The sequence below is a fragment of the Ictidomys tridecemlineatus genome, chromosome 10 (assembly GCF_052094955.1).
Source record: "Ictidomys tridecemlineatus isolate mIctTri1 chromosome 10, mIctTri1.hap1, whole genome shotgun sequence".
In the NCBI taxonomy this organism is placed as follows: Eukaryota; Metazoa; Chordata; class Mammalia; order Rodentia; family Sciuridae; genus Ictidomys; species Ictidomys tridecemlineatus.
In genome coordinates this window covers 6214098-6241691 of record NC_135486.1, presented here as the reverse complement: position 1 = coordinate 6241691, position 27594 = coordinate 6214098, and the positions used below count along the sequence as shown (strand labels likewise).

General features: G+C 45.8%; 1 protein-coding gene across 6 annotated transcripts in view; it reads right to left on the bottom strand.

Moving 5' to 3' along the window:
• Dnm3 (dynamin 3) overlaps window positions 1-27594 on the bottom strand; it is a 460170-nt gene that overhangs the window by 407761 nt on the left and 24815 nt on the right. For 2 of the 6 annotated variants that reach the window (XM_040278054.2, XM_078022310.1), the window contains exon 1: window positions 19340-19681. The exons of 1 other annotated variant lie outside the window; for it this stretch is intronic. In XM_040278054.2, coding sequence (XP_040133988.1) covers window positions 19340-19500 — 161 coding nt within the window. In that variant the 5' untranslated portion in view covers window positions 19501-19681. Of the gene's footprint in view, window positions 1-19339; window positions 19682-27594 lie in introns of those variants that run through there. 3 more of the 6 variants (XM_021722659.3, XM_021722660.3, XM_040278050.2) reach the window with 2 other exon arrangements.

Here is a 27594-nt window from a genome sequence, read left to right as displayed (position 1 = left end):
CCGAGAGAAGCAACTGAACAAGCAAGCCACACAATGACAATAAACGTTGTGCCCCCTTCCAAACAGAGGTGTCTGTTCAACGTATATAGACTGATTTCTTTGTGCTTCTCTTGGTCGCAGCCTCATAGTGAAGCCCTTCTCTAAGTCGGGGGCTTCCACTCAACGCCCCATGCCGCCACAAGTCCTGTCTGTTCTGCACACAACTGAGAGCTTGTGCTCTGGCCTGGCAGGCCTCATCCCAAGCTCTGCTGGCTCCCTTTAACCAGGGACCAGGTCGCGTCCTCTTCTCTGGCACCGCTCCTCTACGCTCAAGCAGCTGGAGACCCTAATGGAAAGTGGCTCCTAAGACACATATTTCCTTCTATACCAAATGGGTCCCTGCCTTCAGCACCCACAGGTCCAAACCAGGAAATCTGCAGATCATTCTGAAAAAATATTGCCTTTCAGAAGAAAAAAAGCCTTTCATCATAGCGTCTCATAATTTGTCTTAAATATGTTGAGAAAAAAAATGCAGCCTTTCAAACAGAGCAGGTGTCCCTGTAACTCTGCAATGGAGACAATCTCTCAGGCATGTTTTGCTATGTGCAGATCTTTGCTCCAGCACAAATTTTTAAATTATCACTTTAGGACTGTATGTACTAGACACCAGTTTTTAGACTCTGCAAAGGGAATTAAGATAATGTACATGATTTCCTTATCTGCTGAATGGAGATAAACTCGGAAAACCACACAAGTTCAAAAGCCTCGGCATTTTGCACATACAGTGCTGCCTCTGGATAATTCTGCATCTAAAAAGTTTACTGGTTCACAGGACTCTAAATATCTGCACTCTTTTAACATGCAGTTAGTGAAGACCTTCCACCTGTTGACCTGGGGATCAGTCGATAGCTACTTCTTAGAAGTTGAGTTAGCAGGGTGAAGGAGACCCCAAAGAGCCTTTGGGGTACAGGGACACCCGTGTTGCACCATGGAGACCTGAAAGGGCTTGTAGCATTCTTGGAACTACAGGAGCTCAGCAGGGCCAACCATCAGTGGAGGGGAGGAGGAGGAGGAGCGGAGAATAGATGGAGGGGGAGACAGCAGGGCAGCCAAGAAGCTGGGCGAAGGGCAGGTTAGCTGTAGAGCAGTTTGACTAAAGCTGTTTCAAAAGGTCCATTTGACTGCTGTTGACGTGTGAAAAGGCAACTTCTCATGTACCTTGAATATGTTTCTCATTTCCCCAGATATTCTTTGCAGCCTTTTCTGTTCTAGCCCTCCCTCTCCACATTATCCTGCCACCAGCTGACACTATGCCGCTCAAACCAGAACTCCCCTTTCCTCTCCACCACAGTCAACACACCCACATCTGCACCAGCCTCTGAGCCCCTCGGGTGCCTGGGTGAGTGTCCCTCCTTTCTCAGACACCTTCCACCGCACTTCAGCAAGTGTGTCCTGTTCTTATCCCATCTCCTCCTAGGTCGCTCCTACTAGCAACAAAAACACTAACATCTCCTGGGGTGGGGGGTCAGCCCCTCCCTTTGCCCTAGACACTCCTCCAACTTCTCTTCAGAAGAGCTGCCCACTTACTGTCCCATTAACCCCCTCCCAATTCCTCGGCTCCCACCACTGCAGTAAAACTGCCCTCTCCTCTCGGCTGATTTTCCCGCTTCTCTTCTCTTCCCTTCCTTTCACATATTCTCTTCAAGCAATTTAATCCAGTCCTAAGGTTTGCTTTCAATTGAGATATAATTCAAATGCCATAAAACTTACCCTTGAGAAACATACAATTCAGTGGTTTTTAGTATATTTGTGATACTGTACAACCATCAGCACTATCCAATTCCCGAACATTTCCATCATCCCTAAAAGAAACCCAGCACTCATTAGCAGTTCTTCTCCATCCCAGCCTCTCCCAGCCCTAGATACCACTTTCTGTATGGGTTTGCATATTCCAGACATTTCATAAAAATTGATTCATACATTATATGCCCTGTGTCCGACTTCTTTCACTCAGATCTTTTAACAGGTTCATTTAGATTGTAGCAGGAATCCCTACTGCAATCCTTCTGATGACTGAATGATACTCCACAGGATGATCATTCAGTCAATGGGTTTCTATTTCCACCTTGGGGCTGTAATGAAGAATGCGGCTAGGAACACATCTGGACAAGCTTTTGTGTATACACATTTGTTTTCGTTTTTGTTTCTTAGTACATACCTGGAAGTTGGAATGAATACTATAGCAATTACATTTAACTTGTCGAGCAACTGCCAAACTGTTTTCTGAAGTAACTGAACGATTTTACATTTTCACCAGCAAAGCACAGCAGTCCCAATTTCCTCGCGTCCTTGCCAACCCCTCTTCTTGTCCACCCTTCATTACAGCCATCCTCGTTGGTGTGCAGTGGGAGCGCACTGTGGTCTGAGTTTGTTTTCCCATGACGATGATGCATCTTTTCACGTGCGCATTAGCCATTTATATATATATTCCTTGATGAAATGTCTAATCAAGTCCTTTGCCTATTTTTAAATTGTGTTCTCTTTTACTGTTGAGTTATAAGAGTTCTTACATTTTCTGGATACTCATCTCTTATTAGGTACATGATTTGAGAATTTTTCTCCTCCAGCTGCCTTGTCTCTTCAAGTTCTTCATAGTGCCTTGTAAAGCACAAAGACTTTATAAGACACTAATATTAATTTTGATGAAGTCCAATAACTACTTTTCTTTTGTCACTTGCGCTTTTGGTACCAGAGCAAAAATCATTGCCTAAGGCAAAGTCACTAGTATTTATACCCTGTGCTTTCTTCTTAGAGAAACTAAAACAAAAAAATGTCTATTTAGGTCTTTGGTGTATTTTGAGTAAGCTTCTGACTGTGGTGTGAGGTAGGGATTGGTCCAAATGCATTCTTCTGCATGAGGACATCCTGTTCTCCCCGCACCATTTATTGACAAGACTACTCTTTCCCTCACTGCATTGTCTTGGTACTCTTGTCAAAAAAGAAGAAGAAAAAAAAAATCAATTCACTATTAATGTAGCCGTTCATATTAAGTCTATGCCATTCATCTGTCTATTCTTATGGCAGTATTATAGTGTTTTTTGTTGTTTGGGGGTCTTTTGTGTTGATGGAATCCAGAGCCTTATGCATGCCAAGAACATGCTCTATCACTGAGTTATACCCCTAGCCCTATGACACTGTTTTATACCAAAATTTAGAACTAGGAAGTGTGAATCCTGACTTTGTTGTTGCTGCTATATTTCAACATATTTCTGGCTATTCTGAGTCTCTGGAAATTCTGTAAGAACTTTAAAGTCAGCTCATCAATTTCTGCAAAAATGGCATTCTGAATTTTGAGAGTCATTGCATTGAGTCTGCAGATGATTTGAGCTATATCACCATCTTATAAATCTTTGTGTCTTCCAGTATATGAATGCAGGAGGTCTGTCCATGAAATTTAGTTTTCTTTCATTTCTTTCAATAATGTTTTGATCTGGTTACAATTGTACACTTCTGTAATCCCAGTGACTCAGGGGGCTGAGGCAGGAGAAATAAAGACTGGGGATATAGCTGGTAATATAGTGTCCCAGGGATCAATACCACCCCCACCCAAAAAATATATATATATATTTTGTAGTTTGAGAATCATAGTCCTAAGGTGGTAACTATCCATGACATATTAGCAACTCCTATCTTCAGTTAAACTCTCCTCTGTGCCCTCTCATATCTAACCAGCTGTGTGTCTGACATGTCCAAATCCATATTCTTACTATCCAGTTCCCAACTTTCCCCAACCCTTCCTACAGTAGGAAATGCCACCCACCACACATTAAGAAGCCGAGAGCCATTCTTCACTGCCCCCTTCCCTGCCTAATCCGCAGCAAGTCATGATTACCGTATTTCCAAAATGTGTGCAGACTCTTTCCCTCCATTCTCAGGCTGAAGAGGGCCATCACCCACCTACACATTGCAGCTTGAGGGGGCAGATCTCCTCTGGCCCGTCCTTCTCTCTCCAGTCTCTCAATGATACCAGTCTCCTCCGGGGTCTCCTGCCATGGAACCCTGCCTGCCTCAGCAGTTGGCTTAGCTTTCCTTCCTTCATGGGCATCACCCCACTCTGTCAGCGTGGGAGCCAAAGAGATTTGAACTACAAATCTGGAAACAGCAAAAGTCTGCCTAACTCCCCTCTGCTGCCCACACATCTCCCCACCAGGCTCTAGTGACAGTCTCTGACTTTAATTCCACCAATACACAGCTCTAGGACACCCCGGAGCCCTACCACATGGAAGAGGAATGCTTGCCCTAGCTCTTTCCATGGACAGATCACCTAAAACAGCAATCGCCCATCCGATCAATGTCACCACGTCCACCGGTACCCGAGACTGGTCCATCCCTGTGTCTCCCAAAGCAGGTGAGTGACGACCTACATTAGCCACCTGAGGAAGTCGTGCACTCTGACCCGTACTTCTCCAAAACGTAACATAATACGTCAGCAATATAAAGACTATTAAGACAGTTGATGTTCTTTTCAAAGCAAATCTTTGAAACATGGTATACATTTTGTACTTAGCAGCCAAATTGAGATGTGAGCTAACTTTTCATCAGATGTTGTCAAAAAAAAAAAAGTATCTTCGTGTACCAGATCACACTTGTTCCTCAACTGAATCCGTTATTTTAATATGTTTCAAGTAATTAAAATCACGCGAAGTTGAAAAAAATCCCATTTCTTGAAACATAATGCACAATAGCTGTATGGGGTGACCACTGTCTTAAATAGCACTGACCTAGGGAGATCTAAAATGTCAATCAGATTTTGTCACACCCCAATTGAAGTCCTTCCTTCCTTTGCTGACCATGGCACTCTGGATTTTTGGAAACAGCAAAAGTCTGCCTAACTCCCCTCTGCTGCCCACACATCTCCCCACCAGGCTCTAGTGACAGTCTCTGACTTTAATTCCACCAATACACAGCTCTAGGACACCCCGGAGCCCTACCACATGGAAGAGGAATGCTTGCCCTAGCTCTTTCCATGGACAGATCACCTAAAACAGCAATCGCCCATCCGATCAATGTCACCACGTCCACCTATAAATACGTCCCTCTTCATCGTGCTCCACTGTTACCCCTGCCCATCTCTGTCGTGCATCTAGGCCGATTCATAATTCCACTCTTGTTGTTTGCCAACTGTAGGTCTCCACTGGACAGCAAGTTCCCTGATGACAAGGACAGACTCCTTCCTTTCTGGTGCCCAAGACAGTGCCTGGCACTCGGTTTTGGGCAATGAGCATCATCAGGCATGACAAAGGCTGAACACTGTCCACTAACTTGATCAATTCAATGTTTGCTCAGAAGTTTATGAAGGTAAACAACAGACTCTGCCCTTAAAGCTGCAGCCGAGTTGTAGAAGCAGATAAGATAACTGAATACAGTTTAGCCAGTGTAACGTTAGAGGAATGCTCAGAGAATTATGGGTGCCTGAAGAGACACAAATAATCCTGGAGAGATGAGCCTGTGGGAGGCAGAGAGGCTTCCCAGAGGACAGCAGACCAGAGTCCACGTGAACAGGGGCAGCAAAACTGTGGCGAGTATGCAGAGTGTGACAGGCGGCTGGGATGAACAGGTACCCTGGAAACATCAGGCCACAAGAAGCCTAGGTTTTGTGCCGTTGGCATTAGGAGCTGAGAAACTTTCACTGTAACAATGACATGGTTTAACTTGAACTTCGTATTTGGTGACCGAGTTCCCATCACCGGACAAGATGCCCCAGACGTCGGCTTCAGGAGGGCTGGCTCACTTTGGCTCATGGTTTCAGAGCTTCAGTCCATGGTCCCTTGGACCCACTGATTTTGGGCCCGTGGCAGGACAGTGTGTCATGGCAGAAGCACAAGGTAGAGGAAACCTTCACCTCCTGGTGACCAGGAAGCAAGAGAGAAAGGAAGGGGATCCCAACGTGCCCGCCAAGGGATGCCCCCAATGACAGCCTCCTTCCCTACGCCCCACTCCTAACGGCTTCACTGCCTCCCAATATCGTCCCAGGCTGGCAACCAAGCCATTGTTGATGCAGAGTCTCGGGGACACAGATCCCAACTGTGGCAAGTATCAGCCATACTATAGATGGAGGGAAGTCACCCCGGGGTCCAGAAGGTGAGTGGTAACTTGAACTTGGGGGTTGTAGGAATTAGGAATTCAGCTAAATCCCAAGGACACGGGTGATCAATTTCAGGCACACATGGAAAGCAAGTGGAGCCGATTGGAGACCAATGACCCTGGCCAGGGCAGTTCCAAGAACCAGGGGGGACGAAGACACGTCCACAGCTGCAGAAATAATGGGAATTGCGGAAGTGGCGATCAGTCGCTCCCGTGTCTGCTGCTTATCAGAGCAGGACAAGGAGGGCTCTGGAGAAACGGCTCCCTGTGGGTAGACTCCAGGCCCAGGAACCGGCCCCCAGGAGCACAGCTCGGGACCCTCGACTTCCTCAGGTGGCTAATGTAGGTCGTCAGTCACCTGCTTTGGGAGACACAGGGATGGACCAGTCTCAGGTACCATTGTCCCTAGTAATTCAAATCTCTTTGGCTCCCACGCTGACAGAGTGGTGTGAAGGAAAGCTAAGCCAACTGCTGAAGCAGGCAGGGGCCACGGCAGGAGACCCCAGAGGAGATTGGCTTCATTGTGACACTGGACAGAGAAGTAGGGGCCAGAGAAGGAAGACACCTAAGGCGCAGGGGTGAGGGGACAGTAGTTGATCAAGAGCATGAGTGTGTCAGACAGTCCGTTTTTTCTGGGAAGTGAAAAAATAAGTCACTTAATACCCAGAACCCCAGTGTGTCAAACCACCTAGTCAGATCCACAATTTAATCAGTGAAAACTCAATAAAAATTAAGTGCCTGTGTTGGTCTGCTCAGGCTCCCATAGCAAAATACCACAGACCCGGAGCCTTAAACAACAGAAATTTATTTCTCACAGTTTTGGAATCTAGAAATCCAAGATCAAGCTCCAGCCAAGTCTTTCTGCTGGGGATTTTCTTCCTGGCTCATAAAACACTGCTTTTCCTCTTAGGTCCACAGAAAAGGGAGCTCCGTCTCTCTCCTTACCAGGACACTCATCCTGTTGGATGAGGGCCCCACCCATATGGCCTCTGTTGATCTTACTTTCTATGGGCCCTATTTCCAAACAGGGTCACACCGGGGATTAGTGTTTCAACCAATTCACTTTGGAGAGATAGAGACATTCAGTCTAAGAGTAATATTGCTCTCAAAATAATATTGCTCAAGATCCTGTGGAGAATACTAATAAAAAGATCGCAGTTCACCTTAGGGGTCAAAAACGAATACGAATCAGCCAGAAACATTCAAGTGCTAAACAGAGAGGAGCTGGCCACAAATCCCAAGGACATTGCAGAAGGTCACGGTCGGCAGAGAGAGGGTGCCAGGTGGGGGCTTCATGGACGACCGGGAGCCATGGTGGAGTGGACATGAAGGGAAGATGGATTCCCTGCCACTCCAAGTTTACTTATTTCTGTGAATTTCACTGCTGTTTCTCCAGGGGCCCACTTAGTTTGGAATTATTTGGGGCTTCTTTCTCTGCCTCCCTTGCCCACCGTTGGTAAAAAATGGACTGCATCTCTGCAATGCCCTTCTTCCACTTCCATCAGCAACACGACTGGATCGAGACCTGTAGCTACTGGGTCTTTTCCCAACGGTATCAGGCATCTCCCTTCGTCTACGTACCTACGTTAGAGTGAGTGTGTGTCCCCCTTACACCTCACTCTGAGCGTGCCAAAACAGCGTACAAACCTGTGAAACTCCCCGCAGCTTCATGGATTAGGCCCCAGTTCCTCATCTTGGCAGTTCCACGTGGGCCCAATTCACTCTCCTGGCTTTACCCCCCTTCACTCCTCTTCCAGGTCCTCGGCCAAATGGAAGATTCTCTGCTAAGACACCTCGAGCTCTCACAATCTTACTCCTTAAAGTCCACTTCAGGATTTTCATAGAATCTACTTTGGACTCTCCAAAGAGATGTGCTCTTTTCCTTTGATGATCCAGAACACACTGTAGCTCTAAAGGCCCGTCTCAGGAACGATCAACATGTAACCCTTGCTACGTGACACTGTCCCGAGTGCATTATGTGTATTCGCTAATTCTCAGAGCCACCCCAGTATGGGAAGCGAAGGCACAGAGAGGTCAGGTGATTTTCCAAGACCACGGAGCTCTGAAGAGGCAGGGCTAGGAAGTGAACTCGGGCCCTCTGGCTCCAGAGTCCCTGTTCTTATCAACACTCTTCAGGACCTGGAGAACACTCTAGGTGGGTCTTCATCAGACTCCGTTGAGGGAAAATACTTTTAGCGGCCGTTTCATCTCCAAATGGTCTTTCACAAAGCAGGCATTCACATATGGGTTGATAGCTGGCGCTCCATCGGGTCACAAGAGAGCATGCTCTGCTTGGCCTCTGCTTGTCCCTAGGTCCCCAGAAAGGACCACCGCATGGGCAGAAAAGATGAGCACAGTGAGGCACAAAGCAGCTCAGGAGAGGGGGAGCTGAGGCTGGACGGCAGAGGCGTGGAGGAGGGTGTGACTGCAGGCTCCTGAAGGCAGACATTGAGTTGTTCTGGAAGACTCCCTGGAGAGCGGCAGCGCACACGTGGACAGGTTCAAGTGGAAGAAGTGCCACATCACAGACCCTCAGGTCAGAGAGCCCTCAAGGGCTTCCCCTCGACCCCTTCCCACTGGTCCACACCAAGCACCAGACACCTGGGACCCTCCGCGTTCGTCTAGAGCACGTCCCATCTCACAGGGCCCCGCACAGCCACCTAACGTGAAGGTCAAGTCTGTCTCACGTGACATTCACCCACTTGCTGTGTCTTCTGGGGACACCGTCAGACGCCCTCTCCAACTAACCTTGGAGACGGCACCACGGCCCTGCCACCTGCTCTCTAACAAACGTCCCTCGTCAGCACTGAGGCCAAGTCACCCTGATAGCAGCAGCGGCGGGCACAGCAGATCCCTCGGGTCACCAGACTCAGAAGGAGTGGCTGCGCGCACTGAGCCTCGGTTCCTGGCATACAGTGGACCCTCAGAATGATTCTTCGTAAAGGTCTCAGCAAACAAATAAACCCAACTGCGAAAAGAATTTTCAAACCTCATCTTTTGTAATTGATTTTATCATCTATCTCCAAACAAGTTCATTAAACTCTCTGCTCTCAGAGATCAAATAAATGGCATATAATGAAAATGCATGCCCAGAAGTCATCTGGCAGGCAAGCAGGTAAAGGAAACACCTTAGGAAAACTCAGGCGGGGGAGAGTATTATAGGCTATTACAGTCTCAATTTTTATCACATATACATATTACTTTGAATTAAAAGACAGTTAATTCAACAAAGGAAAATAATCTCTATTTTAACCCATTGATAGTATGACCTGTGCCTGCCATGATGAAAAGATATGCCCTACCATTTAAAGGTAGAATCAAATAAATGATTAGAAATATATTCAACGATTTAAGGATAACCCATCGTAAGAACACACTTTACATTGCAGCATACTATTCATATACAAGTCCACAACTAGACTTCACAAGTCATGGCTTGTCATTTCTCCCTGGAATGTAGTGCGACACCCCCCCACCCCTGCCAAGGCTGTCACAACCAACAAAACTGATGTCAGGACACGACACACAGCTCGCAGAGCACTGATCTCGTCCCACACACACCCAATCTCAACCACCTACTGATGAAGGTACGATGGGCTCCGACAAATGGCTTGGGCAGAATCACATTGCAAATTCGTTCATTTTGCTCCTGCTGTAGGCCAGCTCCGTGCTACGGAACGTGACAGAGGTGGTGGCACGTCTCCCAACCTCATGGAAGCTGCTGATAGCTGTGCAGAAGGGCAAGGCCAACTCTACAGCAGGTCCCCGAGCAGCGAAGCAAGGACAAGGGCGACTGAGGACGGGCCTTGAAGACACAGGGCCCAGGAGGACCAGCGATGGCAGAGACTGGACTCCCCCAGCTCTGCCCCACCACAGGGCCTGGTTCACCAGAGGCTTCCTCCCCAGTGCCCAGGCAGCACATACCCGGGAGTGGACAGACCACCCCCTACTCACCCCCAGCAGCCTGACTCTCACAAAGCGCAGACTCCATGCTCTGGTCCTCATGCCACGTCTCCCCAGAGCCTCGCTGTCCAGTGAGCGGAGCTCTCCGTCCCTTGCTCTCCCATCTCGCATTTCAAACAGGACAATCATGATCCTTCTGCCACTCACCAACTCAGTGAAGAAATTCTTGAGAAAAATATACTTTCAAAGTACATAACTCAAATACAGCCATCTCCCCTCGATTTCTCGTGGAATTTTTTTCAGAGTAAGTAAACAGACTAGGTGACATTTCTTAAATTGAACCAAGGACTGCCATTCTCAGAGAGTTCTATCAGTCATTCTAGACAAGAAAACTCGGCGGTTGTTGCCCAGGTAGTAGGACCCATGCAAGGCTTTCTCCCCACTTTATTAACCAGGAAACACAGACGCATGTGAAGGCCTAACCTCATCCAGGTGAGATACCCAAAGCTGATGCTCTACCAAGCTCTTGGGGCACACCTAGTAACCACAAAGGTGCCGAGGCGGAGCCAGTTAAGTAGCCTGGAGCTAAAATTGATAGTTAATACATTGTAGGAATGTCAATCAAGACCAAATAGGAATCTTCCCATTGAAAATAGAATCGTTGAGTATCATTCCCACATCCACTATAAAAATTTTGGTACTTCCACAGAATAATAATATTTTGCCTCTTGCTCCCAGGGCCAACCCTCTCTTATGCTCCTTGGGCTGAGCCCATACTCACCAAGCAACCCTGCCCCAGCCGGACTCCCTCTGCTGAGTCCCTCTTCCATCCCATCATCTTACATATCCAAAAGGAAGAGAGATGCTGAGCATGGTTTACTTTGTATCACAGAATCAAATAAATGCCTCCTCTAGATCTATTCTCTAGACTCTCTGAAAATAATGTCAGCAAAATACATTCATCCTTTTCTGTCCATATTGTCAACTCCATTATGATCATTTTCTCTAGTATTGACCATGTGACTCCTAACTTGTCACTTAATTTAAAAATGAAAAATGTTAAACTGGAAAAATTTCAGATATGCTTTTACTATCCTCTCAAGGAAATTGTGAGGATTAATGAAATGAAAAATTGCTTTGGAACTCCTGGGAGGGAAGAATATGAAAACTGGATTTATGTTGTGTATATATTTAAAGAAAAAAAAACACATAGTGATAATGCTAAATATGGGCAGTCTTTGAAGACGTTGGCCTGATCTAAAAATTAGTATTTTAGGGCTGGGGTTGTAGCTCAGTGGTAAAGCGCTCACCTAACACATGCAAGGCGCAGAGTTTGATCCTCAGTACTACATAAAAATAAGTTAAGGGGGGCTGGGGATGTGGCTCAAGCAGTAGCGCGCTCGCCTAGCATGCGTGCGGCCCAGGTTCGATCCTCAGCAGCACCACATACCAACGAAGATGTTGTGTCCGCCAAGAACTAAGAAAAAATAAATGTTAAAATTCTCTCTCTCTCTCTCTCTCTCTCTCTCTCTCTCTCTCTCTCTCTCTCCCCCCCTCACTCTCTTTAAAAAAAATAAAAATAAAAAATAAGTTAATATTTTAAAGCAACTGTTATTTCCCAACATTCATAGAAAGAATACTTTGCAAATACACATGACCATCTATTGTTGTTCCAAAGTTTGTTTTTGAAATTTTCAGAAAATATCCAGTCTCAATGGAAGATTTAAAGTAATGATCATTATGCTGAATGCCCAATTTGGACCAGACATTTGCTATCTTGCTTTAGAACTCACACAGCATTTTTTTTAAATGAAGTCTTTTATCCCCGTTTCGCAGATGAGGAAACCAAGGCCCAGTGCCACCAGATCCCTTACTGCAAAAGTCAGAGGTGGGACTCCAACACCAGACAGCCAGGCCTGCACTCAATCCTCACAACCAGGTGGCACCTTCTCAAAGGAGGGGGTAAGAAATCATGAAGACCAGTGACTTGAGATGGATTGGGCTTTTCAATCCCAAGCCAGGAGACAATGGACAAAGGGTCCTCGTAGCTCTGCCTGCCTCCAACGTGGATGCAGATCTGCTCATGGCTATATCCTAACGGAAGCAGTGGGAAGTGAAAATGACAAGCTGTCACAAAGAGGCACCGAGCACACTCCAAGGTCCCTGGAAATGAACTTTCAGCAGGGATGCTAGGAAAAAAAAAAAAACAAGATCTAAATTAACTGTACCATTCATATGATTCAGGAATTAAATACGTCATCCTTCTCCTCCCAACAACTCCCACCTTTATTTCTGGTTAGCAATATGCATTTAGCACAATGATTGTGAAAGTTAAATGCCAGAGTAATTCCTCTGGCATGGATGGACCTCAGTGCCCCTCAGTTTCAGAGCACAAACATGAAAAACAAACACTATGAAACAGGCCAAGGAAAGGATGTGGATTTGCTACACAGACATGTCTTTTATTTTACAGAAAATAGTGACCTTTCCCTTTCTGTCATTTATTTGCATACAGCTTTTCAGCTGCTGGCCCCAGTCTAAGCAAAGCCCACCCATGACCAGCACAGACTGCCACCTGGCAGATAAACAGCAGTAATGTGTAAAAGCATTCACCTTCTCATTTGGTCTTTTCCTGGGCCCATCTGGTCCCTACAACTCGCACTTCAAGGGGACATCATCTCAGAAGATCACCTGATCCAGTCTGAGAAAAATTCTGCTCCCTGTCCCCACCCGATATTTTGTATAGAAAGAGCCGGGCAGTGTCACTGCTGGTCTGGCACCAGGAGGGAAGCAGGGGAGTCTTCAGGAAAAGACAGTCTCACAGCACAGAGGATGGGAAGAGGCTGCGGAGGTGAGGCCAGAGGGAGGCGCCCGGAAACACCCGGAGGAGGAAGGGAAGACATGGACCCACGGGGGCTCCCAGTCCTGAACAGCGAGTTCCCAGCCCAGCCAGCTCTCTGACCTTGGACGGGTCTCTGGCTTCTCTGTATCCTGATGCAGCTCCAGGATGTTGGCAACAATTAAGCCAGGGGGAAGTTTCCCGCACAGTCGGGGCTTCTGACAGAAGCCGCTGAAGCCACTACAGACAACAAAAATCACAACATGCTACCACCCGACCCTCGAGACGCGTTACAAGTTGCTTTTCATTTATGAAACGCACTACAGTTAGTGTCAATCCCTCTGTCTTGTTCTTCTGCCTCCTAAGTAACACATTCTGTTTCCAGGTTTGTATTTTAGAACATTTTTCCCAGATATTTGTCTTCAATTTATTCCATCCCTTGAACCAACTGCCTTGTTCCTCACAAAGAAAGTAGAGTCCACCGCCCTGAAATCTCAGTGCCTTGAGGTGCTGATAAAGTAGTTCATCCACCCCACTCTCAATCTCCACTGCACCTAGTGAGAGACAAGAAAAATTAAAAGAAACCCATTTTTGCAGTGCTGGGCCCCGAACGCAGGGCCCCAAGCCTGCAAGGCAAGTGCTCTACCCCTGAGCCACATTCAGGCCCACATTGTATTTTTCATCTCTCCAGTCTCTCTTCCTTCTTGCTCCTCTTTTCTGAGGCCCTTTTCAACATATAGTATCTCTTTGTGATAAAGTGACAGTCTCAGTTCAATGGCGCATTGTCAAGGCAGACACTGAGACACAGATCACCACCTCCCTGCCCTGACATTGATACTTCAGTACGGGTAGCCTTGAGCCAAAATGATGCCAGCTGCCAAATGACACTGGAAACTCATATTGTCTACTCTCTTCTTATATCCTATTCAATTTCAGAACTGTAGTTTTCGGGGTTTTTTGTTTTATAAAAAAAAAAATCGATATGCTGTCGATTTTCATCCTGGTTAATTTGCAGCAAACTCAGTCTTCATCTTACACGTCCACGTCCCTCTGAAAGCTGTGGCCTCACACCCTTGTCCTGTGGGTTCTCTTCACGCAGACGTCAGCTTCTCTGGCTGCATCCTTCCTTGTGGTCTTACCCACACACTTACATGAACACGTGTTCACGGTGGCTACGTGCCCCTACTTCACGAGTTCCAATAAGAGTCACGTCCAAGACGACATCCCAGCTCAGTCACTTGCAGGCCATGTGATCCTGGGCAAATGACACGTCTGAGTTTACCACCCTACTGGCACGGGAATGTACAGAAGTCAGGAATGGCAGACAGGGACCATGGGACACAGAACCTATGCCCACCACCCAGGAAGGGTGGGCTACGAGGGCCCCCTGCTTCCCTCCACTACATAGAGGTGTGTTTGACGGAGCATAATCTTTTATGATTAAAAAAAAAAATCAATGCTGATAGTGTAAGAAATTAGGGAAATGGCAAAATTTTGAGTATATGGAAACTTAAATTGGATTATTCTATCCATTACACTAGTTTGGGGCTCTCTTAGCTTTGACAGGAGAAGGGGGGAAATCTTCTCTTTCTAGCCGCTGGTAGTCCTCTTACAATTATGATCTTAATCAGTTTTAAGTAAAACCTCATAATTTAACTCTACCTATTAGCCCTGGCAAAAGGAAGGAAAGGAAGACAAACACCAACATACCGCTACAGACTGGATGTGGTTTGTGCCTTGAGGCTCGTGTCCTGGAAGCTGGGCCCTCAGTGTGGCAATGCTAAGAGGCCGTGGGACCTTTAAGAGGTGGGACCTAGGAGGAGCTGGTTGGGGTCATCTGGGGCTCTGCCCCTAAAAGGAATTGATATCGTTCTCATGGGACCTTAGTTACTTCTCTGGAGTGTTATGAAAAGAAGAACAAGGCTGGTGCCCCTTCTCTCTCTTGCTTCCTGTCTTGTCGTGTGATCTCTCTCTCACTTGCTGCCACCATGATGCTATCTGCCATGAGGCTCTCACCAACTATAGAATGTTGCTTGAAAATGTGGTCTCTAAAACTGTGAGCTAAATAAAATACTCAGCCTCCAGTATTTTGTTATAGTAACGGAAAACAGGAATATATGCACACGCATGCATGCACACACATGCACGCACACACAATGTATGTTCCATTAACAGAGAACTCAGTAACCTACGTGATAACAGGTAACAAGTTCCATTTCTGAGATTCTGTAAAGCTGCTTGCTCAAGTTCATTCTTAAAGAAGTGAATTTTTTTGATATTAATCAGAAGTAAATTCCAAAACAGAGATATCCTATCCAATGCAGTTCACCTAGTTGTACTGCTTTACAGACATTGAGAAAATAATTAAGCCGATTATGCTAATTAAATTCTACCAATTGTGAATTTGTGATAACCTAAAAATAAATTACATAATGTTTATTCCACAGAAATATCTTCCTAGTTTCATATTCTGCCAATTCATTGTTGGGTGAAGAATAGTTTGTGTTTTTGATACTTCATTCAATAGACCCTTGGGAATTACAAAGCATGATTTTCAATAATTACCATACTTTAATTGTTAGCATCCATTAAAGTAATAACACTTGGAAACTATATATTGAAAAAAATCACTAATTTTAGATGTTTTTATAGTTTAACAAAATCCTTCTCAGTACAAATCTATTTCTGAAATAAGAAGTTTCACTGATAGGAATATTTCTGTGCCTAATTTCATTTGCAATTAGAGGCCTCTTACCTACTCAATTTTTAAATATTTTCTTGAAACCAAAGGATTTAAGACTATACATGACTTGCAGATTTTCAAAAATTATCTGAGCATGAGCAGCAGCAGCATCAAATGGCTCACTTTAAGGTTCTTCCTCTAAACAACCTTAATTTGATAATGGACATGCATTTGAACATCTGCACATTGAAAACTTCCCATCAGTATAATCCTTGTTTAAAAATCTTTCATTTGGTCCCCATTAACCTTAAAGCCATATCAGTTTGTGCAGATTGAAAGTTTACTTACCAATCAGGCTAGAATAATGTGGAAACTTCTACTTATGTAATCATTGAAGAACTAATGTTTCTAGCAAATATATCATTATAACTTTTTTCACATTAGAAACTGGTTGAGTTTCCACTTAGCCCTTCTATCAATAAGTTATGTGAGCTACAAACAGATAGCTAAATAAACAGTCCAATCACATTATAAAACTCTCTTCAGGAACATCTAATAGAAGTCAAGAAAAATACTCATCTTTAGTGATTCTGCCTAAAGGGCCACCTCAAATCTTCTGCAAAATGAGGCAAGGTGGACATACATAAATAAATACAAACAGAATTATTACTAGAGCAGTGTCTGTTTTATACAGGCAGCAAGAAAGAGTGGATCCAGGAGCTCAGCCCTTCACGTGAATTCTCAACCCACTGTTCTCTGTGTTAACCATGACTAAGTTCTCAAACTCCCTACAATTTCATTTTCTTTTCAGTAAAATGCAACTGTAGGAGTAACTACGTCTCTGTAGTTTTATGAGGGTTAAGTGAGATCATCCATGTAAAAGGATTCAGAACAGCCCCTGTCTGCAGCAAACACTCTATAAAGGTTAGTCCTCGTTATCATCATGGCCCTACAAATATATGCATGTGTGTATGTGTGGTACACAGGGGTATTAAGAAAGCAGTTGAATTAACTCAGCTCTTCCAGACACTAACCAGACAATGGGCTGTCAACTAGTGAACCCCTACATTCAAACCATGGGGCTCAGCTTCTTTCATTAGTCCTTAAGCGGCTTCTCACTGCCAGCATATAGCTCATCCTGCACAACCCCAAGAACAATCTGGTTACTCACACTATATCACATTAATATGTAAATTCATCACTTCAGCAAGAAATCACAAACAAGCAGTTCATTCATGACTCATTTTATTCATAACAGTCTCAAACTTGCCACCCAAAAATCAGCTTTTACAGCTACAGTGAAATAAACACATTCACATCCAAATTCATTCCATTGTATCCAAGAAATTAGTATAAACAGAGAGGAAAAGATATGGTTAGTCCACTAAATGTGAATTGTTAGATATTGAGAAGATACATCATTATTTTGAAGAAAACAAGCTGAAATCTTGAGCAAAACAATTTGTACAAGGGATGACCCTGGATTATGACTATATTTAATAACTATACATTTGGTCAGGATCTTAAAATGAGAAGTTACATCTAAAAAAGAGAAGTTGAATTTTTAAAGTTAAGGATCTTATATTAATTGCAAAATTTCTGAATAATAAAAAAATAATGGTTACAATGGAATCTGAATACTATTCTGTCTAGGCTGAATTTCTTATTGAAATGGAGAACTTCATTTTTCCCTAAGGTTGGGTTATAATTAGAAACTAGATTCCTCAATAATTCAATGACCGAAATCTTTATTAAAGTCAAATGACCTTTCTAATTAAGTTTTCTTTTTAGTCTCTGTTAGGCAGTTGGCACCTCTACATATAAAAAAGATTTTATGTATTTGTTAAATGAGCTTTTTCCTCTGCATTCAACCTTTTATTTTTATCATTTTAACAGTAATTATTGGTTAAACTTAAAAATACAACAAATTACTATTGCATTCTGATAAGTGCTCTGATTTGTTAAATATTTATGATGTCCCTATTTTTCATTTTATCATGAAAAATATTTTAAACTTAGATATTTCACTCTTCTGTATCTTTAAATTCTTGTTATAAAAGAATACAGCTAGTGTGGGGAAATGTGCACAATTTTATCATGGCATTAAGACATTGGGATCTGCAAACCTAGACAGTAGAATTGAGATATGTGCATAAAATTTAAAGTTCAAAAGCTCTGGCCACAAACAATGCACTTATAAAATACATGCTCATCCTAGTAAATACATGAAAGATGCATATAAATGTGGTAATTGAATTTGACATAATTTTAGTCTTTAAAGTATTTGTTCAAGAAACAAGTATAATTGAACGACTCCACTGCTTCACCAAAAATCTAAAATGACGTAGGCAATATGCTTTACCACTTCTCTCATTAATCAAAATAAATTCTAAAATTGTGGCAAAGTGATTAGGTTGATACACAAGGATAGCAGCCAATTGTCAGCAAATTTACTTTTCTGTTGGGTTTCTTATCTTTCTAGTTCACATAAAAAGAAAAAAAAAATGAAGAGCATCATCTGAGAGAGGGAGCATCACCTGAGAGAAAAGAACGTGCACTTCATAAATACTAACACCCCAAAGGAGATGTGGTCATAACCAGATCTTCATTTTACACATCATCAAGCACTAACAAAAAATTAATAAACAAACATCCACCAACAGGAACCTTCTGAGTTGCAAGTCACTCATGAGCCAAATAAGCAGAATAAAGTCCAACCTCTGGGTTGTCCCTCTCCAGCCCACTCTTTTGTGTTACATACATTGCTACCTGATTACTACTAGAAAACAGATTTCAGCTCTCCCAAGGACCCCAATGGGCTTTTCTAAGCAAATGTCTGCACTCCTCAGGCCAGGCCATTAAGGTAACTCAATCCCTCATGAATGGCTCAGCGGAAGAAATATTGATTCTGGATTCAAAAAATATTTCGCTTTTTCTGTATTAAGAGTCACGAAAAGCATAACAATTAGGATTCCGAATGTTATCCTGAAGACTGGCAGGACAAATCAGAGCTTAAGGAAAGGACGACGATGCTGGGGGAGGAGGCACAGAGAGTGCGAGAAAGATGCTGGTCAGTTCTGAGATGATGCAGGCATGACATGGCACCTGGACAACACGAGTTGTTGTTGCCTCCGCCCCCAGCAGAGTCTCAGCCTGGAGCCCTGAATAGGTGCACACGCAAGCACACCACCTTTTATTCTTTGACTCCCAGGGAGGGGAATGGTGGGGAAGCGTCTGTCTCCGGATAAAGCTTCAACCCAGGGAAGGATTTCTTTCTCCTCGCACCCCGCCTTCCCAGCTAGGGACAGGCGAGGTTCTCTCCAACTGTGGACAGCCGAGAGGACAGGAGAACCAGAGGGAGAGCCAAAGCATCTCGGGGTGGGCGGCTTCTGAAGCCTCAGAGCGCTTCCGAGAGGGTGGCAGGGAGAGGAGGAGGACGCGGAGCCCGGGAAGCGCCGGGAGCACTCTGCATCCAGGCTGCGCCCGGGGCTGGCGCGCCACGCAGGGGGAGTCGATCCAGGGGCGGACCCCCGCCCGACTCCCAGCGCGAGGACGGGGAGGAAACAGCTTTGTATGGCAGGATGAAAGGCAGACGGGCCACCACACAGGGGGCGGGGACGGAGGATGCCCGGAGCCAGGGAACCCCACCCGCCCCACCGACAGCAAGGTTCAGTCCCCTTTTCCGCCACAGCCCCTGGTCCACCCTCTGGCTCCCGCTGCCCGTCGGTGTTCCCACCGCCTCGAGCGGGGTCGCCCCGGCCGTGCCCCCACCCAGCGCCCTGCGCGCTCACCTGCCCACGAAGTTCTCGAGCACCGAGCTCTTGCCTGCGCTCTGGCCGCCCACCACGGCGATCTGCGGCAGCTCCAGCAGGCAGCTCTGTCCCAGCGCCGAGAAGGCGTCCTGCAGTCGGTTCACCAGCGGGATCAGCTCCTCCATCTCCCGGTTCCCCATCTTGCCGGCGCGCCCCGCTGCCCTCTGGTCCCTGCTTGCCTCTGCGACCTGGCCTGGAGCCGAGGCACAGCGCCCTCGCCGATGTTGCTGCGCTGGGATCGGACGGCGGATGCTGGCGCAGACGCGGGGTCCGGTTGCCCGCCGGCCGGTTCCTGACAGCTAACGGCCCCGCAGCGCGCCTGCGCAGGCGAAAGGGGCGTGGCCCGACTCGGCGACGGCCCCGCCCCGCCCCTCTGCGCTCCGCTCAGTGCTCCCAGTGCGCGCCAGCACTGCCGCCCAGCTGCGGCCAGATGCCACCACCGCTGCCCCCACCCGCCCCCAGCCACGGCCAAGAGGCGAACCTTCAGCACTGGTCGGGAATGGCCCGAAATCCTCAGCCGGCAGCTCAGTTCCTTTTCTAGCAGCTCTTGTGACAAAGCCCAGTGGAAGGGCACAACATCCAGCATCGTCACCAGCCGCAACAGCAGAAGCGGCAGCCCATCCCCCGCCCGCTGCCTCGGGAATACAGTTCCCCGGGGAAAATCTCAAGGGTCACGCCCAGCTCCAGAAACGCGATGGCTCCTGGGCATAGCTGGCCTGGTGCAGGCCAGAGTCTTCAGTCTGACCCCACTTGAAGCCCTGAGTAGTCTGACCTTACCCCACTATTCATTTTTACCGACTTGTCCTCCCCATCCTCATGGAAGCAAAGGTGGGGTTCCTTGGGTATTCCCTTCCCCAACGCTGCTATCTACCACATTCATTCTGGCCTTGGAGATTCCTATGGGATTTGTCCTCCCAATGCATTTCTGGGTAGGATAAGGAGATAGATTATGGAGTCTATCAATGACCATGTACTCCGCACCCCTTCTGTTAAATTTAGCACATCCGAGAAATTACCCTGTGTTAGGTCCTGTCCCTAGTAACTGAGACACAAAGATAAATGGCAAGTTCCTCTTCCACTATGGATATCCCTCAGGATTTAGTATACTAGCGTTTTCTTGCCTCGCCCTTCATGTTCTGCCTGAAGACTTTCCCATGACTTCAACTCAATATAAAGGTTAGAGATTAAAGAAATCTAAATTGCAAGACGATGACCCTTTCCTGCACTGCAGACTGTATTCCATCTGGATCCCAGACCTCACTACAAGAATCTCAGGCTCAGCTTATTCAAAACCGAACTTGCCTTTTCTAATCTCAGCATTTAATGCTGTAAATTACTCTCTAACCTGCAAAAGACTTGTTTAAAAGAGGTCAATAATTTCTCAAACAGCAAATAACCCACATGCCCATCAACAGGTGAACAAATATAATCAAATGTGATACATACAGTGTTCACAGCACACACACACAAAATGGACTTTACATAAAGCAGCACCATGGTTGAATCAGATACATTGTATAGAATGAAAAAGGCAGACAGAGTACCTGTTGTTTAATTCCATCTATATGAAATTTTACAACAGGCGAAACTGTAAAAATCAGAACTGTGGTTGCCTTTGAAGAGGGAAGACTATAGGAGTCGGGAGGAAACTTTCTGGAATAACAGAACTATTCTAGATCTTGGTTGGGGTGTGGGTATTTTTGTGCAAAAACATCAAACCATTTAAACTCTGAACTTCACTATAAATTATATGCACCATACAGTTTTTGAAAGGCATGAGATGAAGACAAACAAAACCAAAAGCATCATCTTTACTGAGACGGGACATCGGCCCAGCACTCCTTTTCTAAGAGTCACCCCTCAATCCACCATGTAGCTGCAGCCAAGTGGTCATGAAAGTAGAAGGGCATGAAAACTGGGCTGTGGCCACAGCTGTACACCAGGATGGGCAACTGACAAGCTGCAGCCATCCAAGCCCTTTCCTGGGAATGTGGAATTGAGAGAATTGGTCTTTGAGAGGACTGCAGATGAGGAATAAAATCTGCAACTACTATTAGTAATATTTTCACCAAAAGAAAGGAGACGCAGAAGATACTGGTCTTCAGTGAAAAAATAAAGAAACACAAAGAGAGAAGCAGAGAGAAGTCTTGATGGTACTTGTATCACTGTTCAAGTTCATTTCTGATCCCATCTACAACCCTGTCCCAAGTACCATGAGTCAGAACTTCCCCCTAAACTTACAAATTCCCCTTTGCCTAACCTAATTCTGATTTTTTACTTGCCACCAAAGAATCCTAGTAAGCACTTCTTCCAGTGCACTCCCCATCCCAGCAAAAGAACTGCTCAATTCCAAACCAGAATCTGGAAATTATCCTAATTGCTTCTGCTTCTCCCTCATCCCCTGTATGCCAAGTTGGTCCCAAATTCAGGCCTGATCTACCTCCTGGAACCCATCTCCTTCATTCCATCCTTAGTTATATAGTGCCAGTGCCTCAGTTAGAAAACTGACATTTGTTTACAACACAATGTGTTCCAGGGTGCAATCTACTGAATTGTGTCTCCTCAAAAGCACTTCAGAGATTGAAGTGCTGACTCCCAATGGGGCTATATTTGGAGTAAGAAAGTAAGGTTCAATGGAGTCATAAGCCAGAAAGAGTCCTCACTAGGAACCAAATCAGGGGGAGCCTTGATCCTAAACATCCTAGCCTCCAGAACTATGAGAAATGAATGTTCTTTAAACCACCCAGTGAATGGTATTTTGTTATAGCAGCCCAAACTAAGATGCAGGACTTTTTATAAGGAACACCACATGGATATCCAGGATAAAAATTCTGTCTGGAGAGGGTCACATTAAGAGGAGCTTAATGAATGGGTCCTGTTCTTAGCTACCTGCTCTGGGGGATGCAAAAGCTGAGAGACTAGCCCTTGCCTGGGTATTTTGCATCCTAATATAGAAGACAATGCTACTGCGCATTAGGCAGAAAACCTAACCATTAAAGTTCACAGTCACTGAAGCAATGCACGCCATCTCTTGTCTCCAGAACCTGATCAATCCCCTCCACTTGTTTCTCAAAGCCATTCTGAATTACTCCTGCCAATTGCTTTCCTTCTTGACTTCCCATTTCCAGAATCAGTCCTGCAGCAACACACAACCCAGAGAAACCTTCCACCTGACGTCCTCAGGGATCATTGATTGATCCAGATGAACAGAAAAGGACAATCCGAAGGAAAATTCTGATGGGAAGACCAACTTCATCTCTGAGGATGTGTATAACAGAGGGTGTGAGCCCACATTCTTCATCTGTTGCCGTAAGGCAGCAAGTAACTCTGGAAGAACCTCTCCAGTCTCCTAATCCAATCACTTCTGTCCATTTGAGCTGTGACAGATGGAAACCCACCGGTAGTCTCAGCAAAGCTAGATTGACACACATGCATGGCAGAAAACAGTGTAGGCAAGCTTAAGGTGCTGAGAAAAGAGGGCCAGGAAGAACCCTCCATCACTCATGTCTGGTTTAGCAGCGGATTTGTGCTTCCTGCCATCAAATAGGTAGAGCTGTGTTCTGCTCTGAGCATCATCCATACACACCGAAGGAAATCAGGAAGCACATAGTCCCTTTCAGAGGGAAGATTCCCTAGTGCTTTCTAAATCTCATTTGTTAAATTATTAAACTACATATGCACACAAATATATAACACACATCTCTACATATGATACCTTTATATTAGGTAAATAAATGCCCGTTTAAAATTATGTTTATGAAATTCTCAATGACAGAGAAATGCCATGAATATTTTAAAAGATACATTTTCCATATAGTATCTTTATGTAAAAAAATGTTCAGAAAAAAAATGGAAGTCAATGTACAAAAAAATTAATGTTTCCCATGAGGTAATATGGAGTTTTAACATTTTTCCTTTTATTCCTCAAACATTCTACAAGAAGCATGTGTTACTTTTATAATTTGCAAAACTGAATAGATGCCATTTGATTGAACTGCGATCCGTTTACATACCAGCTTATCAACAACAAAAGTGTCGATGGGGTGAAGTGCAAATAACTTTGGGATAGGAACAGAGGGTCTACAGGGTCCCCTGCCCACAAGCCTTAGCCACTCACTAGCGGTTGACAACTGCCTAAAGATAATCAAGATTTTTAAATGAGAAACATTTCTTTCTGACTCAAAGAGCAGAAATGCCACATGCCTAAGCCACCATGGTCACATGGACTATTGTTAGCCAAGAGTCCATTCAGCATGCTAAACTGCAGACTAGCCACAAACGGCTTGTACAGAGAGTGGGCTCGGGAGCTGAATTTTGTTTAAGCATATGTCATAACCTAGAACACCAATAAGCCAGGCACAAATAGGTTCCTATAACTTACAATCTTTTATGACATTCTAGAAAAAGCAGAGCTGGTTTATGATAACAGAAAGCAGTCTGGGGCCAAGAGTAGGGACAGGGGATGAACGCAGAGGGACATGGGAAGCTATATCACATGGTGGTGGCATGATTGAACGCGTTTGTCCAAACTCATGGAACTGTACACTTTAAATGGAACATTTGTTCTGTATAGATTATGCTTTAAAATAAATATGATTCTCCTAGGTCATATAAATGGTGATACAGAGTGTTACAGTCTCAGGGTAGGGACAAACTGTCACAGGAGCCATGATGATCCTGTGTTTTGAGAGTCTAAAATGAAAAACACCTATCCTCCAAGGAGATTGCAGTGACTCCAAAATTCTTGCAGAAGAGTCCTCCTAATGGGCTCTCGGAGCGTCGTGTTGATGGGAAAACAATTTGGAGCACGAGGGAGAAGACCTCAGGACATGATCAGCCATCTCAGAAAGGACTTTTCAGCTTTTCCAGCTTTGGAAGAAGGGCCTGGGGCTGAGCAGGAGGATGTGACCCCCAAGGGAGAGCGTCCCAGGACCAGCCTTGCCTTTCGCAAGGTCCCCTACTGCCTTTTACAGGAGCAACACAAACCAAGAGCAGCTCGCCTCGAGCACGCGGGGGGTCCCCACTGTCCTTCTCCTGCACTTTGGGCCAGGGATGGTGGTGATGCCCAAGAGCAGCTTTCGGATGCTCCCGACATCCACAGACCACTTCCAGGCCAGCCATTTCACCAGATCACCACGGCCACCTCTGAAGTGACCCACAGGAGGTGGGCACGAGCATTTCTGTCCCACTGACTAATCCGACTAGAGGACGAGTCACGCAGCTGAGAACCCCAGAGATGGCCTCTGACGGGCTTCAGTGGTCCCTTCCAGGCTCACGTCCCGGAAAACCACGGTGGCACACAGTACCTACGCTGCCAGCCTGTCCTATGGAGACCGGGAAATGGGAAATGACTGTCCTGAAGATGTTTATGAACAAGAGCAGCTTTATCTTTATGAACTGTTTCATTGGCCCTGACAGACTCAGCAGACTCCAGTTCCCACCACCGGTATGCTTCACCCTCACAGGCCTCGGTTTAATCTGTAAAATGGGTGCATGAATGTCTCAACTCATGGAGGAGCTGTTGTGAAATCAAACAGTGAATACTAAAATATTCCATTTACTGCATGGTATTGACTGATGAAAAGTATCCAGACATACACAGGGACTGGAAACATATATTACTAATTGCAAAAATATTTTTTTCTAGATTGAATATGATTTTTAAGTGACTTACATGCTAAGACCTATGTAGCAAAAATATTTCCAAGTAACTTACTGTCCATGTATCTAAATTTCAGAATTCTTCACCTGGTAAATTAGAATTGTGCAATATTTCACTGGGAGGTAGAGCCCCAGAAAGACCAGAGGGCTACTGAAAGTAACAATTCTCCAGGAGTCAGGCAGGATACGATGATGCAAAGTCACGTCCAGAAGTGCTGAGTTATGAGGCAGAAAGGGGCGAAGACTAACTCTGAGGGGAAAATTATAATTAAAATGGATTCCTTTATGGCTTTTGTTTTTGTTCGCGCCTGGCAGAAAAGAGGTTCAAGAAGCTTAAAGCGGTGGCCAGTGACAGTGTAACTTCCAGATTCTCCGGCAAACTGTTACAGGAGCACAGTACCCTGGAGCCGGGGATCTCCAAGGTGCCCACTCCTCCCGGAGCCCTCTTGAGCTCTCCCAGGCCCGTCCCCCTCACCTGCCCTCCCTCACCTAGGAGAGGCCTGGCAGGTCCAAGAAGGTCCAGCGAGCAGCTCACGGTGGGAAGGCCTCGGAGCTGAACCTGGAAACCCTCCACCTGGAGGCCATGAACCACACGCCCACACGGTGCGCCTGCCCTGTGTTTCAGACAGTAGCCTCATGCTCCCTTTATGGCCCTCAAAAGCTCCTCATTCTCGAGTAGCTTGAAGAAATTATTCTCTCTTTTTCCCCTCCGTCTCCATATCGCTTTGTTTTAGGAGTATAAATGTTGGCAGATATGTGCCCAGAGAACGGAAAGAAAATTCACATAAAAGGTAACGGGCCAGTTTGACTCCATCTTCCTCTTACACAGTATTTTTTTTTATTGGTTAAAATTGTCAAAGAAAGAAAAAAAGAAAGAAAACCCTGTGACTGAAGAAATATGTTCTGAAAAACAAAAAGCCAACTGGGAAGACCGCTCTCAACGCCGGGGCAGGGTGGGGGGGACACCTCCAGTTCACGAGGGCGTCCTGCGGCAGATGAGTATTTGCCATCTAGACACACTACACCAGTCAGCTTCTCATCACTATAATAAAATACCTGGCACCGCTTACCTACAGAGAAAAGGTGATTTATTGGGCTCACAAGTTTTAGAGGTTCAAAGTCCAAGACCGGGTGGGATCCCATGGAGTCTGCCCCTGGTGAAGGTGGTGGACGTTGGCTCATGGGGGCAGAAGTGGTCACATCTCCAACAGGAAGAAGATGGGAGAGGCCTGTCTTGCTTCTTTTACAACCATCTTCTCTCAAGACTACCAAGGGGTCACCTGATCACTACTTCACACCTCCAACCACCCCGTCAAGGCCCACACTACCTCCCATTGCCACCACCCTGGCGACCAGATTCCCCACACCTGTGTCATGGCAGGGGGAGCCAGCTTTTCGTCTCTGACCAAAATACCTGATGTGAACAGCTTAAAGGAGAAGGAGCTTGTTTTGAGCTCACAGTTTCAGAGGTTCAGTCCATGGTCAGCTGGCCCAGGGCAGAAACCTCCTGGTGGAAGGGCATGGCGGAGGAAGGCAGCCAGGAAACAGAAAGAGGTGGGAAGGAGAGTCAGGAGCAAGATATAATCCCCAAGAGCACACCCAGAGACCCACTGCCTCGGGCCCACCTGCCTGTAGTCCCCACCCTAGTCCATTCAGGTTAATCCATCAAATGGATTAATCCTTGTCGAGGTCAGAGTCTTCAGTCATCTTCCCTCTGAATATTCCTGCATTAACACACGAGGTGTCAGGGGACACTGCACACTCAAACCCTAACACCGTAACACACTCCCGCACACAACAGTGGACAGTCCCCCTTCAAGTCCCTGACATCAGCAAAATGACAGCCCCCCAATGCAGACCATGAAAGCAGCAAGAAGACAGCTGTTTTCTGAGTTTAATGCACACCTGTCTGATGAGCAGTTTGTCTTCTAATAAGAATTCATTTTTTCTTTTTCCTTTTAAAACTAGCGTCCAGGGCAGCTGGTTAGAGGGGGGTCTAGCTGGAGTGTTGGTGTCGGCCCCATCCACTGACAAGGGGCCGGGCACTGCATGGGGAGGCAAGTTGCCTATTCCCAGTCTCTCATCCAGTTGAGAGCGCTCTTCAAGGATTTTGCCTACTCCAAAGGTGCCACATGTCTTCACCCCAAGAGAAGGAGGAAAATCAGGATTCTGTTTCTGGGCGGTCAGCTAGAGAGCTGATGATGGCTAGGTTTACTCCTGCAGCATCGTGAGGGATCCTTTCTTACCTCCTCCTCCTGTTTGTCCCAGGAGCCAGCTCCATTTCAGAGAGGAGAGAACTGGGACCCAGGACCTGCCCCAGGCAGAGGCCTGACTTAGGGAAGACAGGCATCAGAAGAGGGCAAAGGATGAATTCTCCCACACCATCATTAACAGCCTGCACCACACAGGTGGGACCTTATGTTAAGGCTCTGCTGAGGGTCTGTCGTGAGGATCTGTCTCTCCCCCCATCCCTACCACTGAAATCTCTCCATCGTGCTCTCTGCACCCCGCAGCCCATCCAAAGTAAGATCTCTGTCATCAACTCTTACCAAAAGTCAGCAGTGAAAACTGGT